Source organism: Sphaeramia orbicularis, chromosome 18 (assembly GCF_902148855.1).
Source record: "Sphaeramia orbicularis chromosome 18, fSphaOr1.1, whole genome shotgun sequence".
Lineage (NCBI taxonomy): Eukaryota > Metazoa > Chordata > Actinopteri > Kurtiformes > Apogonidae > Sphaeramia > Sphaeramia orbicularis.
The window spans coordinates 23,042,367-23,057,862 of record NC_043974.1 but is presented as its reverse complement, the minus strand read 5'-3'; the positions used below and the strand labels follow the sequence as shown (position 1 = coordinate 23,057,862).

The 15,496-nt window shown below is 37.1% G+C and overlaps 4 protein-coding genes across 4 annotated transcripts; 3 read left to right on the top strand and 1 right to left on the bottom strand.

Annotated features, from left to right (window-relative positions):
- Positions 1–2,132: 2,132 nt before the first annotated feature.
- Positions 2,133–4,500, top strand: LOC115439010 (endonuclease domain-containing 1 protein-like). Its single transcript, XM_030162903.1, has 2 exons — positions 2,133–2,420; positions 3,880–4,500. The coding sequence occupies exons 1-2, from the start codon at positions 2,133–2,135 to the stop codon at positions 4,498–4,500; spliced, it is 909 nt and encodes a 302-aa protein (XP_030018763.1).
- Positions 4,501–5,480: 980 nt separating this feature from the next.
- Positions 5,481–6,527, top strand: LOC115439009 (endonuclease domain-containing 1 protein-like). The gene is made up of 2 exons (XM_030162902.1): positions 5,481–5,822; positions 5,934–6,527. Exons 1-2 carry the CDS (start codon positions 5,517–5,519, stop codon positions 6,525–6,527), a joined length of 900 nt encoding a protein of 299 aa, XP_030018762.1. The 5' UTR covers positions 5,481–5,516.
- A 721-nt stretch (positions 6,528–7,248) lies between these two features.
- Positions 7,249–9,046, top strand: LOC115439008 (endonuclease domain-containing 1 protein-like). The gene is made up of 2 exons (XM_030162901.1): positions 7,249–7,621; positions 8,465–9,046. Exons 1-2 carry the CDS (start codon positions 7,292–7,294, stop codon positions 9,044–9,046), a joined length of 912 nt encoding a protein of 303 aa, XP_030018761.1. The 5' UTR covers positions 7,249–7,291.
- A 456-nt stretch (positions 9,047–9,502) lies between these two features.
- Positions 9,503–10,554, bottom strand: ufsp1 (UFM1-specific peptidase 1). Its single transcript, XM_030161627.1, has one exon. The coding sequence runs from the start codon at positions 10,440–10,442 to the stop codon at positions 9,711–9,713; it is 732 nt and encodes a 243-aa protein (XP_030017487.1). The 5' UTR covers positions 10,443–10,554; the 3' UTR covers positions 9,503–9,710.
- Between the last annotated feature and the right edge of the window lie 4,942 nt (positions 10,555–15,496).

Sequence of the window (15,496 nt, the reverse complement as noted above, 5' to 3'; positions counted from 1 at the left end):
AGACTCATACAGTATATGAAGAATCATGAAATTTCAGATAAATGTCTCATTAAATAATAGCATCCCTGTTTTACAAACCAAGACATAAAGAAGATAAAAGGGATAAAGATGAGGATGACGAACAAATCAAACAGTTGATGATACATTTTAAAATAATCATCATCTCTAATCCTATAATATAATATTAGTGTAAATTCAACCACATTTTTTATTTATCTCTCATGCAATAGCTAATTGTGAAATAGAAGGAACAGTATGGGGAACACAGGGAGTGTATACAAAAGAGAACAAAAACAACACACTGTGTTCTGTGTTTTATGACTCCCACATTTCGAAACTTCTGAAATTCTTCTGACTCTTCTTACTTTTAATTTGTCACATTCTCAGATCTCAGATCAGTGAATGAAAACTATCTACTACTCTGCTACTACTTACGTTTAAGCAATCAAAGTGCACTGTTTTAAGGGAGTGTGAAAGATAATATTGCTCAATTGATGAGAATTTGATTACTGCAGATGCTCAAGGTTGTGACATTTTTATTAAAATCACTTTGCTATAAAAAGTTCAAAAGGTCAACAAGGCATTTGTTCTCATTTTTTGCTACGGTTACTTCCCATCAAATTTTGCAACTCATGATGGCCATTTGGATGAACACTGAGTCATCCTATTGACCTTTTTAATGGTTCAATGATTTGAATGCATTTTTCAGTTTTTCACATTTGTATTCTACCTACATTGTTAATAAAATCACTCTGCTGGTCAGTTTTACTTCCCTGACACTGAAAAATCACAGATGATCTTGAACATTGTGTTCTCTCCATTTAACTGTCTTCCTTTTTTGGAAAAGGGGTCATCTACAGCGTGGCCCCACCTCAGGTAAACTGGTTGACATTTAGACTGTTGCAAGAGAAATAAAGGCCAAGGAGATGAGCTTTTTTCTTTTTTTTTTTTTTTTTTTTTTTCCACAAATGAGTGATATTTTGGACGAGTATCACCTTTCAGACAGGACAATATCTGCCTTGCAGGAGAAAAAAACATTTTGCTGGGATTTATGGGACTTTCTAAAGTGAAAGGCACAGGGTTATTGTAGTATATGACATTGGACTAGAGGGTCCTTTGATCCATCAGCAGGAAGGCAAGACAGGGAGCTGGGAGTAGAACCCTGAAAGCACATGTTAGAGCAGGGTTAAATCTGACTGTGTTGTAAAATCAGTCTTCAATGACCGTCCTCATTCCATTTTCTTGCTGATATCTTAGAGAGGGAGCAGGCTATAGCTGCTTATCTGAGTCTGCTTTTCTTCGAGATGCAGAAAATAGACAGTTTGACCTAAGCACTTGGGCAAACTTCTGCTTGAACTTTGGACAAATAACTACTCATGTTTTCATGTCTTTCTAGGGCATTCTTTGTATTGACTTCAGCACTCTTGACCTGTATTCCTGCAGCTGCTACAGCACTGAGGTGGTCTCTCACCTCCATCTTAGTGTAGCCATCCATAGAGAAGTGGTGCTCTTCACCCTGATGCCCAGTTGAACTTTGAGAGTGTAAAGTGTACTGAGGGTGCCCAGGTACTTCATGTGATCAAGGCTTGACTTCGTTGTAACTTCACAATACACTGAACAAAAATTGGATGAAGGGGTGATTTTTCTTCAGGCTGTAACTGAGATAGAAGACATGCAGACACACACATTATAGGTCAAAATATATTACGTATCACATTTTGTCTGCAAGATTTACAGTAATATCTGTAATGCAGATAATTACAGTTAAACAGTCTTCATTACTAATAACATTTCTGGTCCTGTGAGTTTGCATAAATTACTAATTAATCTGCAAAACTCAACATTGCAGCTGTTTTACTGTAGGTTTGAGGTACTAGACAGCATTAACAATGCCTGAAAGAAACTACATGGCTGCACAGACAGTGCCAGAGCAGATAAGTGGCACTCCAGCCAATGGATTCAGTCTGAGCCAGTGTTAGTTTGCATGCTGAGCCTCAGTCCAACAGTCATTAGACTTTATTATGAAGGCGACACCATTAAAGAAAGACATATGAAATAGAAAATCCCTAATTACCACATGGAAATTGTCCATAATGTGACAGGACCTATTAAACATCCTCTGATGATGAAAAATGTTTGGACCTTGCCTCCTTCCCTTCTCCCTGCTGTTGGCATCCCGCCTGGTGAGTGCCAGTGTGTCAAACAGCTTTAGAGATTGCAGCCACTTTTTCTATATGCAGACGCCGCCTGTAGGGATCAGAGGAGCCAGCCTGAGGAGGATCTGCCAGAGGTATGCAGACAAACTGCGCTACACCACATTGTATGACAGCAGCTGCCGCCTCCCCCTCTACTCAGCCTACATCTTTAAGAAATCTGATGGGACGAGAAGGATGGACACACCCTGGATGTATGAGCCTCAGGTAGAAAGGCAGTGCTGCCATGCCAGTTGTTTATTGCTGATAAGGCTAAGAGGCCTTATCAGTCATTTTCATGTGAGATATACCATTAAAGCTGCCTTCTGAGTTGTAACACATCAGTTTTTTCAGTTGAATAAAGATAAGATAAAAAGTAGATTATCTGTCTTGTCTGCTTGTTTTGAAAAGTAAAACCAGAATCTAACTCATAGGTTTATTATGGACATTTTTAACCCATAAAGACCCAGTGCAATGTTTGTGGCAGTTCCCATATGAAATTCTCTCTCTATTTAACCTTTCTTAAGTGATTTATCACCAATTATCATGATATTATTCTCTATATTTAGCATTTTTCACTGTAAATCATATATTTTCCGATATTTAATTTCCTATACTCAATTTAGAGGTTCATGAAAACTCAGAGTTAATTCAAAAGTTATTATATCACAACAGAGAAAACTCAAGAAAAAGTGACTTTTTCAGTCAAATATATCATTAACTTAACATAAACCAAGCATTTCCATCCACTTTCAGTGATCCAACTCCATGGGTTTTACTGGTGAATCATTGTTGCAGAAGATGACGGTGTTTCCACGTTCACTACAGAGCCTCTAAACATCCAAATGGGTCATATCTGATGACCATGAAAAGATGACAAACTGTATTTTACAACAATAATTTACATGGATTGGTAAGATTAGTGGATCAACAGGTATTAAACAGTTGAGATCAGTAGATGGTTTTGGTCACCAGTGGATGTTTGGGTCTTTATAGGTTAAGTTTGCCTTTAGTTTCTATGCACAGAACTATATTGCAGTTGGAGATATTACCTAGTAGTAAAGTGGTAATCCCTAGTCCTCAAAGCAAATATGAGCCTAAATATATTTGAAAATGCGTTTCCAAATGCACCACTATTATAATGCTAGTGCATGGCAGGCTTAAGAGACAGTTGCAATCAAAAGTATCCTATTCCTTTTTGAACATTGAGTGTTGTTGAAGAGTCACAGTGAAAATGCTGTACATTTGTGTGATATTTGTATTCTTTTTTGGTTGATTTATTTCCATATATTGGAGATTTCTTTCTTAAGATTTCTTTTGCCTACTTATGTTTGGAGTAAAGTCTATCTATATGCGTAATACGACTATGAAATGGACTGAGTTTATTTTTGATATATATAATGTTTTTTGCGTTTTGTGCAGGATTGTTTAGAATTTATTTTGACATGTAATATTTGTTAAGTTACTTTGAGGAACTGACATGGGACTTTGTGATCAGTAGAAAAAGATGGGGTAAGGGGGCGGGAATATGTAAGTTGTACTTCATCCAGTCCTTTTTGAAGGTTTTTTTTTTCTTGTTTTTTTTTTTTTTTTTTTGATATTAAAAAAAAAAAAAAGAAACAAAAACAAAACTCAAGCAATCACAGATAAAACAGACAATACCAACCTTACACTTTTCCCCCTCCAGTTGGTTTCAGATGATGAAAGTGGTAACATGAGAGCGCTTCCTCTTACTGAAGACACTCCCCCTCTCATTGAAGACAGCCAGGCAGTGCTGGAGGACTACACAGATGCTATAGAATACAGACGCTGCCCACTCAATCCAGACCTGCACCAAGCTGAGCCAGATGACAAATCCTCCACCTATACCTTAACCAACGTGGTCCCAGTGATCACAGACCTCATGGATACTTCCTGGAAACCATATCTGGACATTATTCGCCGTCGCCTCAACAACTTCTGCCATGGGAAAGCTTTTATGGTGACAGGGGTAACTGTTTCAAGGGTCACCATCAGGCGAGGTAACAAGGACCGCCTGGCAATCCCAAAACACTTATGGCTGGCATACTGCTGCCCTCGGTTTGATCATAACTCCCCGTATGAGGTGAGGTTCATGTTCCCCACATACGGTGGCTATGCACTGAATGAAAAGACAGGCCACAGTGTTGTCGAAGTCCCACTGAAGACACTTGAGACTTTCCTAAAGAGTCAGACAGACACAGACAATGACCTGACCATTTTCTACAAGGGCTGTGTGTCAGAGTCTAACTTGAAGAAGAGGAGAGAACTGACCAGTGTTTCAATATGAGGAACATTTTAAAGGGGAATTGTGCTGAAGTGTATGTTGAAACCACATAGGGTTAATACAGTGTTACCGTTTGCGCCCTGTACAGTTTATAGTTTTAATAATCTAGCTGTATATATGGTACAAAGCTGAACAAACGCAGTGATAAAAACATGTTAACAACTTTGCTTCCATAGATCATGTGATTGTTAATCTTATTTAATGTCATTTGATAATGATAATTTGAGATAAGTGGTTGCATTTATGTTTGCTAATGTTGTATATGAATGAATAAATAAACAACACATACATGTATGTAGATCTGAGTGCACTCTTTTCTGCTCTGAGTTAATCATAATCAACTTTTGTATTGATTTCTCCACATCACCATATAATTATATCACACAATTTAGGATGGGTTTTTTTTTTGTTTCCTCCAGCTTGCAATGGAGTCATGTGTGAGCTACTTTTTTTCTGACTTGGGAATGAGCAGCAGGTTAATTTTTACGACAAACCTTGTGAGTATTTGTGTGTTGTCTTTTGAATTCCCTTCAGTTTGATATACTTCAACACTGATCATTGATCACACATAAAAATAGTATTCTATATTAGTGTTCAAGCATTTTAATTCATGCTACATTATATAGACATAAAACATGTTAACATGAATTATGTAACTGTCGTATGTAGTCAGGTGTTTTTGGGTAACAGACCTACTTGTTTGCACATTTGTATAGTGAAACTTTGCTACGACTGACAAAGAATTGATGAAATTTAAAAGAAAAGATGTGATATTCAAGTCTTTGCTTTTGGAGTTATAGTATTGGACTTTTTTTTTTTTTTTTTTTAGTTGTAGCTCCTCTGGCTGTAGCTGGATCTGGTGAGATGTTGCTTTGCATACTGAGTCCTGATTACAGAATAGAGCTGTTGGAGCTACATGTGCAGGTTCAGGCACATTCAATTATTTGTAGCACCTTAAAAAAGTTTGAGAGGTAATCCTCTGGCATACACAAGGATTCAACCTTGGTGTGATCAAAGCCATGCCTACCATGGCACTTTGGGCAAACACAGTGACTTTTGTACTTGTCAGTGTAATAGCATCAGCAGTTAGAGGGAAAGTGGAAAAAGAGCTGTCTGTGGAGTGCAGGGACTTCTTATACCTGGGAGTGCCGCCGACAGGGCTGGATCATCAGTCTCTCCGGTTCATTTGTCAGCGTTACAATAAGAAGCCACGCTACGTGACACTTTACAACACCGTGGACCACATACCTGTCTACTCGGCGTACACCTTCAAACGCTCAGAGGGTGAGAAATGCGTGGATGTACCATGGATGTATGAACCCCAGGTAAAAAAAAGTGCAATGTTAGATGTTTTTCAGTGTTGAAAAGTGTTCTGTAAATACTCATCCACATGTGAGCTCTCACTGTCTCTTTTGTTTGCCTCTCTGTCTACACAGCTGTCCTTGTCTTCTGACACAGATGAAATGCAGCCTTTCCCACATGGCTACATGCACATGAATTTTGAGGACACACAAGCAGTTCTGGATGATTACACAAATGCTATCCTATATGAGCGTGGCACCCTCAACCCTGATGAGCATCAGGATGAACCTGATGACAAAGCCTCCACCTACACCCTAACAAATGTTGTTCCTATGGTGCCCGACGTTAACAACAGAGTCTGGAACAAACAGGAGCACATGATCCGCAAACGGCTGAACAACTACTGCAGAGGAACTGCTTACATAGTCACTGGTATCACCACTTCAGGAAAGATGATCCGCCAGCATAACATCAACCGGGTTGCAGTGCCCACCTACTTGTGGTCAGCTTATTGCTGCGTTGACTATGACCACAACGCACCTTTTAATGAACGCTTCAGGTTCCCATCTTTTGCTCACTATGTCCTCAACGAGGAGCAAAATAATGAGGTGGTGGAAATCCCTGTCCAGACGCTGAAGGAGTTTCTTAAGAAAACCACTTTTGTAAAAAAGAACTTCCAGATCTTTGTGGATGACTGCATTCCACCAGCATCCAGTAAACATGAATAGCTGAATATATAACTAAAATAAACAACCATTAAATTGTCTTTTCATTATTTCTTTTGAATAGATCGCACTATTAGTTGTGATATGAAAGACAGAATGTGTTACTGTAATGCTTTAACAATTGTACCCTTGTCATCAATAAAGATCCATTGTATCTGACAGCTCTTTCATGTTTTTCATTCATTTTTTCTTTTAGTTTCTTCATGTTTTTACCACAGCGACACATTATTTGAACCTATTCCATAAAACTTTTTTTTTCATAAAAATGTCCTCCCAAATGTTTCTCATTTCATAATATTATTACAAGATTTGGTCTTTAAAGGCTGATTCTGGTTAATAGATAATCATTACTGTCATTATACTGCAGATGGATTAACAGTAGTGTCTATTATTCTGACTGAAACAGAGGGTTGTTTTGCATTCCTCTAGAAGAAAAAAGTTGACGTTAATCGAGAAGCCCACAATGCCTTAAATGAAAGGATAAATGTGAGCCAGCTTCATTTTGTTCTCCTGGCTATAAAATATCCATAACATAAGATAAGATTCACTGCGTCTGAATTACTGCTACACCACTTCAGACACTTTGAATATATGGAAAAGACTTGACAATGGGACACCAGTTTGCCTGAATTACAAATGAGTAAAAATGGAAATAATGCTGAGTCTGATAGAGCTGGGACTGTGGCTGTAGTTGAAAGGTGAAAACGAGACATAAGAGCAGGAGTATAGACAGATCTACAGGTACAGAGAAAAAAACCAGAGCATTTATGATGATTCCCAGATCCAGAAACTGTGCAATGTCACTGACTGCTGTCATGATGGTCCTGATCTGGAACATGTTGCCTCAGGAGACCTGGGCAGGTGTGGTGGGAGACTTTAACCATGTGGAACGCTGCAAGGACTCTCTGTACATGGGGACTCCACCTCGAGGCTACCTCAGTAACTCGTTTAAGAAGATCTGTCAGAGGTATGAGGATAAACCCCGCTTTGTCACCCTATACGACCCGCAGAGACATATCCCCATCTATTCTGCTTACATATTCAAGAAGTCAGATGGGGACAAGAAGGTGGATTTTCCGTGGATGTTTGAACCTCAGGTAAGTTTCTTTAAAAGCTAAAGCTGAGGCTATTTCACTGTTTTAATTTAGGAACTTTATAAGCATTGAAATTATATTCCAATAATAAAATGTTTTGAAAAATGTTACCTTTGACCTTTTTAATTAATAGTAAGATGTTTGAGAGATATAATTTAATTATATCATGAAGTTTTTCTTCTTTTTGTGAAAATGAAATTGTTTTCCATGAACATTCACAGTAACAAGGTTTCAGTGTACTAAAAAAATATGCTTATCATCATTAACTAAATTCAGTTACTGTATTATGTATTAGTTGTGGGTTGAATTCTAAATTACAAAAAATGTATTGTTTGATTCATGAATTAAGCTATTGATAAAGATGTATAAGTACTTGAGGGGTAGGATTAAATAAGTTTATACTTCTTCTGACTCCTTTTTGACCTTGCAAATTCAGACTTGCTCGTACTTGAAGATAGATTCTGTTCATTTAAATGTTTTTTTTTTTTTTTTTGGTTTTATTTTGTTTCTTTGCATGTTCTAAATAAATAAATACTCAATAGCAGTCACTAGATCTTTGTCAGGGACTAAAGCTTTCTAATGTGGTTTGGTTTATGTGGAACTGTAAGAAATTATTAAGACAACCACTTCTATTATTTTTCTTACCAAACCACAGCTAAAATACAGGGATTTTGCAACATCCTTGTATTAAAGTGTTCATTGAGAGGGAGTTGGAATTTATTTATGTGAAACATCATTTTGTTCTCCTGGCTAAAAAATGTTCTTGGGGTCTAGTATGTAATTATGCAAAATATCACTTGCAAATATAGTTTAGTGTATTTCCTGAATCTTCTGTTCTTTTGACAGTTGGCCTCAGAAAAAGGTAGCAGTAACATGGAGCCCTTCCCCCAGTCATCAAACATGCATATGAACTTTGAGGACACCCAGGCCGTCCTGGAGGACTACGCCGATGTGGTTCAGTATGAACGAGGCCAACTCAATCCTGATGAGCACCAGGCTGACCCTCTGGACAAAGCATCCACCTACACTCTGACTAATGTGGTTCCTCAGATCAGGGAGTTTAATATGGGACCTTGGACAGAACACCAGTACCTCATCCGTAAACGGCTCAACAACTACTGCCGTGGCAAAGCTTTTGTGGTCACTGGAGTCACCACTTCTGGACACACAATCCGCCGCAACAATCTTGACAGGGTGGCTGTTCCTGAGTACATGTGGTCAGCCTACTGCTGCACTGACTTCGACCAAAATGCACCGTACTTTGTGCGCTACAAGTTCCCTGTGTTTGGAGCTTATGGGATGAACGATCGTGTCAGCAACCAGATGGTAGAAGTTCCTCTCAAAAACCTGGAGAAATTCCTCAAAAGCAGAATGGATGTGGATAAAAACTTCCAGATTTTTTACAATGACTGTGTGCCAGATAACTGAGAGGAAGTTTGATTGAAATCTGTTATAATTGAAGTTACAGAGAAAGCTTTGACGTTCCTGTAACTCAAATACATGAAAGTAAATGTGTCAAAATAATCATGTACGACAAAATAATCATGTACTACAAGCAATAAAATGATGAATTAATGGCACTATCTCACTAAGTCCAACGGGGCTTGAATGTGTTATTGTGTTTTTCCTAATAAACCTTTTAGTCACTTTAATAGTAAATCATATAAGAAGTATTTCAGAGTATTATTGCAAAAAACAAAACAAAAAACAAAAACAGTTTGAACACAGTTTGAAGACTCACTGCTACTTTCCTCCAGTGCTTAATCCCTAATATACAATATTTATGGATCTCCAAACACCTGAACTGATCAGTTTTTACCATTTATTTTATTTAACCTTCATTTTATCATGTTGTTCAATTGAAGTAGCTAAGTAGTAGAAGTAAATGTTGTTGTCATAGAGCTTTATTTAAATTTTTCATATTGGGATAAGGAACTGGTTTAAATAAATGAATGCAAAGCACAACATTTTGTCAAAGAAAGCAGAGAGATTCAGAATTCACCAAGACTCTACTGAGCTCTACATGTAGAATCAATGGAAAAGGAAATCCCACATTCTCATATTCATCCACAAATATGAGCTTTGAGGTCACTTAATTAGATATTTTTTGAGTTTGAGGCAAACACAGATTATAAAACGATGACTGATCAAGGGATGAAACTCTTTTCCACGCCACCCACCCACGGCTTTGCAACTCTGCTTTCTCCAGCTGACGTCCACAGTAGTGAGGGTCAACAATCAGCAGGTAGCTCCCCTTCTCCCCAGTGCACACCCCTACAATCCCCTTGGAGGAGTTGTCCCTGTCTCCTCCCATCATGACTGGAGATCCATGCTTCTCAAAGTGCTGATGGAGCTCTGCAACTGCAACCTGCTCCAGCTCTGACCCTCCTCCTCTGACATGGACCACCTTACAGGGCACATCATAGAAGTAGTCAAGGACCAGTGAGGCCTCAAATGTTCCTATCCACTCCCTAGATCCTGAAAATGAACCTGGCTTGTCCCCCATAGTGACCAGAGCATGTTGTATTTCTGGGAGGCTCGGTGGAGGTGTGTGTTGGCCCTTGGGTGGAGAAAAGTTCAGTAAAAGCCAGGAAGCCATGGTCTGGATGGTGCGGTATCCACATCCCCAGCCTCTGTCATCTTGTCCATCACAGCCATAATGGAAGTAGATGAAGTCGCCTTTAATTAGAGAACATCTCGCGTGATCTGCAAGTGGCGAAGGAAGACCAGTGTGGACATTTTTAGATAAGTTTCCGGCTTTTCTCACACGATTCCCCTCTTCAGCTGCATTTCCTCCCCAGTCAATCAAGTCCTTTTTGTCCATTTTGACAACGTATATTATGGTGTGATACCGTTTCACCGAATAAGCACTGCCATAGAGCTCAGAATTACACTAGCAGCTAGTTGTTTATAACGTGAATCACTAGACGAGATTGCACTGTGCACCGACAATAACTGTCCCCCCATACACTAGCTACAAATTATAGTTCCGCCTTTAGCATCGTTCCAACTAACAAGTTAACCGATTAACTACCGAATTTTAGCAGCAGATTAAATTAGATTAATTTCAAATATGAAACAAATAATTCTAAAAAATTATCGATAATTGTATAGCTTACATGAGATGCTATATAAATAGGCGAAATTATATCTAATATAAAATGGAGAAGGAATAAATAAATAAATGTATCCCTTTTCTATTTAAAAAAAACCAAAAAACAACAACAACAAACATTATTAATAGTCTATTTCTAATGTAGTAATTGTGTTTGTATTTAGTACCAAACCAGCAGAAAATGTACCAACTTTTTTTTTATTATATATATTTTGATTTTATGTTTCAATGTCTGTCTGTCCGTCTGTCTAATTTTCAAAGTATCAGGTTTTTATTGTACATATTTTGATTTTATGTTTATCTATCTATCTATCTATCTATCTATCTATCTATCTATCTATCTATCTATCTATCTATCTATCTATCTATCTATCTATCTATCTATCTATCTATCTATCACATTTTCAAAGTATCAGGTTTTTATTATACATATTTTGATTTTATGTTTCAATATCTCTCTCTCTCTATCTATCTATTACATTTTCAAAATATCAGGTTTTTATTATACATATTTTGATTTTATGTTTCAATATCTCTCTCTCTCTCTCTCTCTCTCTCTATCTGTCTATTACATATTCAAAGTATCAGGTTTTTATTATACATATTTTGATTTTATGTTTCTCTCTCTCTCTCTCTCTCTCTCTCTCTCTCTCTCTCTCTCTCTCTCTCACACACACATTTTCAAAGTATCAGGTAGGTGGAATTGTTTCTTTATTAAATGATGACAAAGATATACATTTAAACAAATATTAAGTCACAAAGCAACACCAAGTCTAGTTCTCATGAGAGAGAGAGCAAAAATGGAAGAGAGGAAAAAGAGAAAAGAGTTAATAATGTGTATATCAGCTTTGGTCAGTGGAAATTTGTTTAAATGTGGCAGTGTGTTGAGAGAACAGTATAAATCTGTATATCTATTTGTATTTTATTTTTTTTAAGAAATTGGCAATCCTTTTAGTAATTTCCTTGGTGAATATAAAATCTGGGTAATATGAGTGGATTAAAATGATGTACTGTATTTGTCACTGCAGGACAGATAGATGTGGCCATTTCTTTACCAAAAATTCTTAAACAAAGTCAGCCTTCAATACTGATGCATAAAATAAACATGTTATAGTATTTCAAATCTATTATTACAGCAGCAATGGTTTACCATACTTGAAATATGTTTAGAAATGTGAATATCTTTCTCCTTCACAATGCACATAGAAAATATTGGTGTACTTTAGCTTAAAAATACAACTTTTATTTGCAGTTGAGTATTTTCACACTGTGCAACATATCTTTTCATGAAGGAATGATGCAGCCACCACGTATTGTCCATGTATCTCAGTTCAGGACCGTGACCACTTCACACTGGTTCCAGTTACTGGGTACAACACAAAACAAAACAAATACATCAAGTCTGACCAGTAAATCATATTTGAGTTTTAAGGCTGGCAGTGTGATTGAAACCAAAGTAATGCATGCCTAGAGTGTGTAGTGGATGCACAAGTGAAAAAATGGAAAGCATGTCTTTTTTCCAACTTGCAGATATATCAACATGTAATACTCAAGTGTACCAGCAGAGGGAAGCAGTGCTTCTGGAGGCCAGTGTAGAGGCCATGCAGCACACTCATCTCACTGTGTATATACACACATTTCCTGGGTGTTACATGTTTTTAGTACAATCATAATTGTATCTATTTTTCAAAATTATATTTATTAATGAAGTCACGTCTTATATCATTATACACTTCTTTTGGGACTAGTAGGCCTATATGTATGTATTGATCTTCTGCAGAGCCATCATCATTATTCCCAACTAGGAAGCAAGATAACAAACTTAGTCTCAGGCCCTCAGCGTCAACTTAGAGACTTCAACCAAGCATTTGAATTACAAAATTAAAGTAAATTTACTGACTGAATACACTGATATTTGTACCATTGCTATGTGTAACACTTGAAAATATACCAATAACGAATGGGAAGGGTTGTTATAATGAGCTGTAGATTAAATATACAGTGATATTTTCATCTCCCACATGATCATAAGTTGCCACTCTGAAACAAAAGTCACTCAATAATTTCATTTTCAGCTAAGGTAGCCTTAGCGTTGTAAGTTTACCCTACTTTATAACTTGGTCTTGCCATTGGATTCCAGGTTATAGTGTATGTCTTATGTTGTTGCAGGTGACATTACAGGCGTTTCCCACAGGAAGACTATGCTCAGTGTGAATGATATGGCTCTGGGAGATATCAATGGACAAATTATTATTCATTATTATCATTATTAACCAGGAAAAAAGATTTGTCCTGGCCAAGACGGCAGCAACAGAAATTGCAAATGACTCAGACAAAAAGATATTGCTCACATTTTGGAAATTACTTGTATAGTTTTAATACATACCTAAGCTCAGCACTTATATGATGGCTAAACCAGATGTATATGTATTTTTGACAGAAAGGACCTATGATGGAGACACAACAGCTGGGCCACTTTACACCTTGTAACGCTCACATTATTTAAGCATTTTATCAGTCAGTCAGTTACCACAGAGCAGCTTTATCATAGGTGGGTACAGGGGCTCTCGAGACTAAACACCTAAAAATATAAATGTTATTTTGTCAGACTTCAACATATCAGTCAAGATAAGTAATGTATGTAGAGAGGCATGTGACTCCAAATATTTACATTTGAGTGAACTTAAAAAAAAAAAAAAAATCTCAAATCTCATGTGGGATTTATATCTGGTTAATTTATACTTTGGAGACCCTTAGAGACAATATTTTACTGTATGCTAATGCTCCCACATAACCCCCTGCCAACTACAGAGAGAAAATGTTGGCAGAAGAAAATTATTACCATAATGTAAACGAAGATATGGGCTTGAATAAACATGTGAGTAGGGGGCAGATTTTTATCTGGCAAAAGTAGCTTTTTAGCATTTTAAACAGTGTGTTAGTTAAATGATACCGTCATGTTTGTTTGTTTAAACTTTAGCAGATTCAACCTACATATTGTGCTGCAAACCATCTTTACTTCCAGGGTCTCTGTAGTACAGTGTCTCTATGCTGCATGCAGTAAACACTGATGTTCCTGTTTAGACTAAAGATATTTCTAAACTAAAACAAATCAGTCATCCATGAGCTTTGCGGAAGTCGTTTCAGCTTTGGGTTCATTTCTTACTTTTTACTTTCGAAGAATACATTGATTATCATATATTTAAATGTTTTAGACTAAATCTTAGTTGCCTTAAACTGCTTGTGTTTCTTGGAACATGATTTCTCCAAACAGAACACTTTTCAATCAGGTGGATTATCAAGACTGAAGAATGGTTAGTTTTCAGTGTTTTCAACAAACGCATGAGGGAAATTTCCACAAAGAGTTAAGAGACCTACAATAGAGCCGAAAATATCTCTGAGGCCACAACCACACTAGAATAAACAGGCAATTGGTGTAAGAATGGGACAGATATGCAGCTATGCACTGTATGTGCTTTACGTCTCCTGTCTCCTGTCTCATTTGGTCTCGTGAGAGGAAACATGAAAGGCCAAATGGGAAACGTCCAAGAGTCATTGGTCCTTAACTGTATGGCATCAGGGGTACAATACATCGTGATCCACGTTTATGATAACATACTGACATTTTTTTTACCCTGTAGAACTGGGTTTGTTTTGAGTGGAGGCAAAATCTGATAAACTAGAGAGCCCTCTGTCCTGTTAGGATTTGTGGGTTTAATCATTTTGTTTCACATTTTTGCCATGTTACAGTTAAGAATTCACTCTTACACATTTTCACTAACTTTTTTTCCTTACATATCTATACAATGGATAAGGCAGTGCAATTTCCCTGTGCAATTTATGACTGGAAATTGCTGGTACAAATGCACACTACTTATTACTTCTGCCAGTAGATTATGCGATCAGTTAAGTTTGTTTATCCTACTGTGTCTGTCTGTCTACAGGACCATGCAAAGAATACAGCACTGATTTTAATGAGACATTGTGGAACTTTGCAGCTCCTGTGTTAATAACCTTAGACTTTTATCTGTACATGTATCAGGGAACAGGAATATTTATTTTAGGCCTTTTGTATAGATTTCTTTTTGCCATCTGTGTCTTAAATTAGTCCTTTGTCGTGCTCTAGTCCCCTTAGAATCAGTTATGTGTTGAATTAGAGCTTAGATATACTGACTGATACAGTAAGCCAGTGTTTTTCAACCTTGAGGTCGGGACCCCACATGGGGTCACCTGGAATTCAAATGGGGTCGCCTGAAATTTCTAGTAATTGATAAAAACAAAAAAAAAACTTACTAATAAAAAATATATGGTGAGTTGACAGAGACAATCCCAATACATAAAAGGCATGACAAACTGTGAAGCTGAAACTGAAGCACTGTGGTACTGTTTATCTTTCAAATGTTCATTGTAGCCGGTTTCAGATGCTGCAGCTCTTTCATAATCCATAGTTTGAGTTATTGTTTGTTCAGTATTAATTGTCAGCCTTGTAAATACAACCTGGACTGACTGTATTTATCCTGACCAAGGAAAATCAAATTCTCACTTTGTGCAGTAATCTACACCTGGCTTTTCTGCCTACGTCCACAATAATATACATTATACTGACTAAATGTCATCTAAAATTAATGTTTATTTGCAACATAGTATAGCAAACTATTACATGATCAAAAACAAATTAATTTTAGCAAAAAAAAAAAAAAAGTCTCAGTTTTGAAAGTCTGGGGTTGCCAGAAATTTGTGATGTTAAAATGGGGTCATGAGTG

Bases quoted from the DNA above. Each gene is read 5' to 3' on its own strand.
- LOC115439010 (XM_030162903.1), top strand. From the start codon at position 2,133: ATGTTTGGACCTTGCCTCCTTCCCTTCTCCCTGCTGTTGGCATCCCGC. The intron at 2,421-3,879 runs GTAGAAAGGCAG...TTCCCCCTCCAG, and splicing joins CCTGGATGTATGAGCCTCAG to TTGGTTTCAGATGATGAAAG.
- LOC115439009 (XM_030162902.1), top strand. From the start codon at position 5,517: ATGCCTACCATGGCACTTTGGGCAAACACAGTGACTTTTGTACTTGTC. The intron at 5,823-5,933 runs GTAAAAAAAAGT...CTGTCTACACAG, and splicing joins CATGGATGTATGAACCCCAG to CTGTCCTTGTCTTCTGACAC.
- LOC115439008 (XM_030162901.1), top strand. From the start codon at position 7,292: ATGATGATTCCCAGATCCAGAAACTGTGCAATGTCACTGACTGCTGTC. The intron at 7,622-8,464 runs GTAAGTTTCTTT...TTCTTTTGACAG, and splicing joins CGTGGATGTTTGAACCTCAG to TTGGCCTCAGAAAAAGGTAG.
- ufsp1 (XM_030161627.1), bottom strand. From the start codon at position 10,442: ATGGACAAAAAGGACTTGATTGACTGGGGAGGAAATGCAGCTGAAGAG.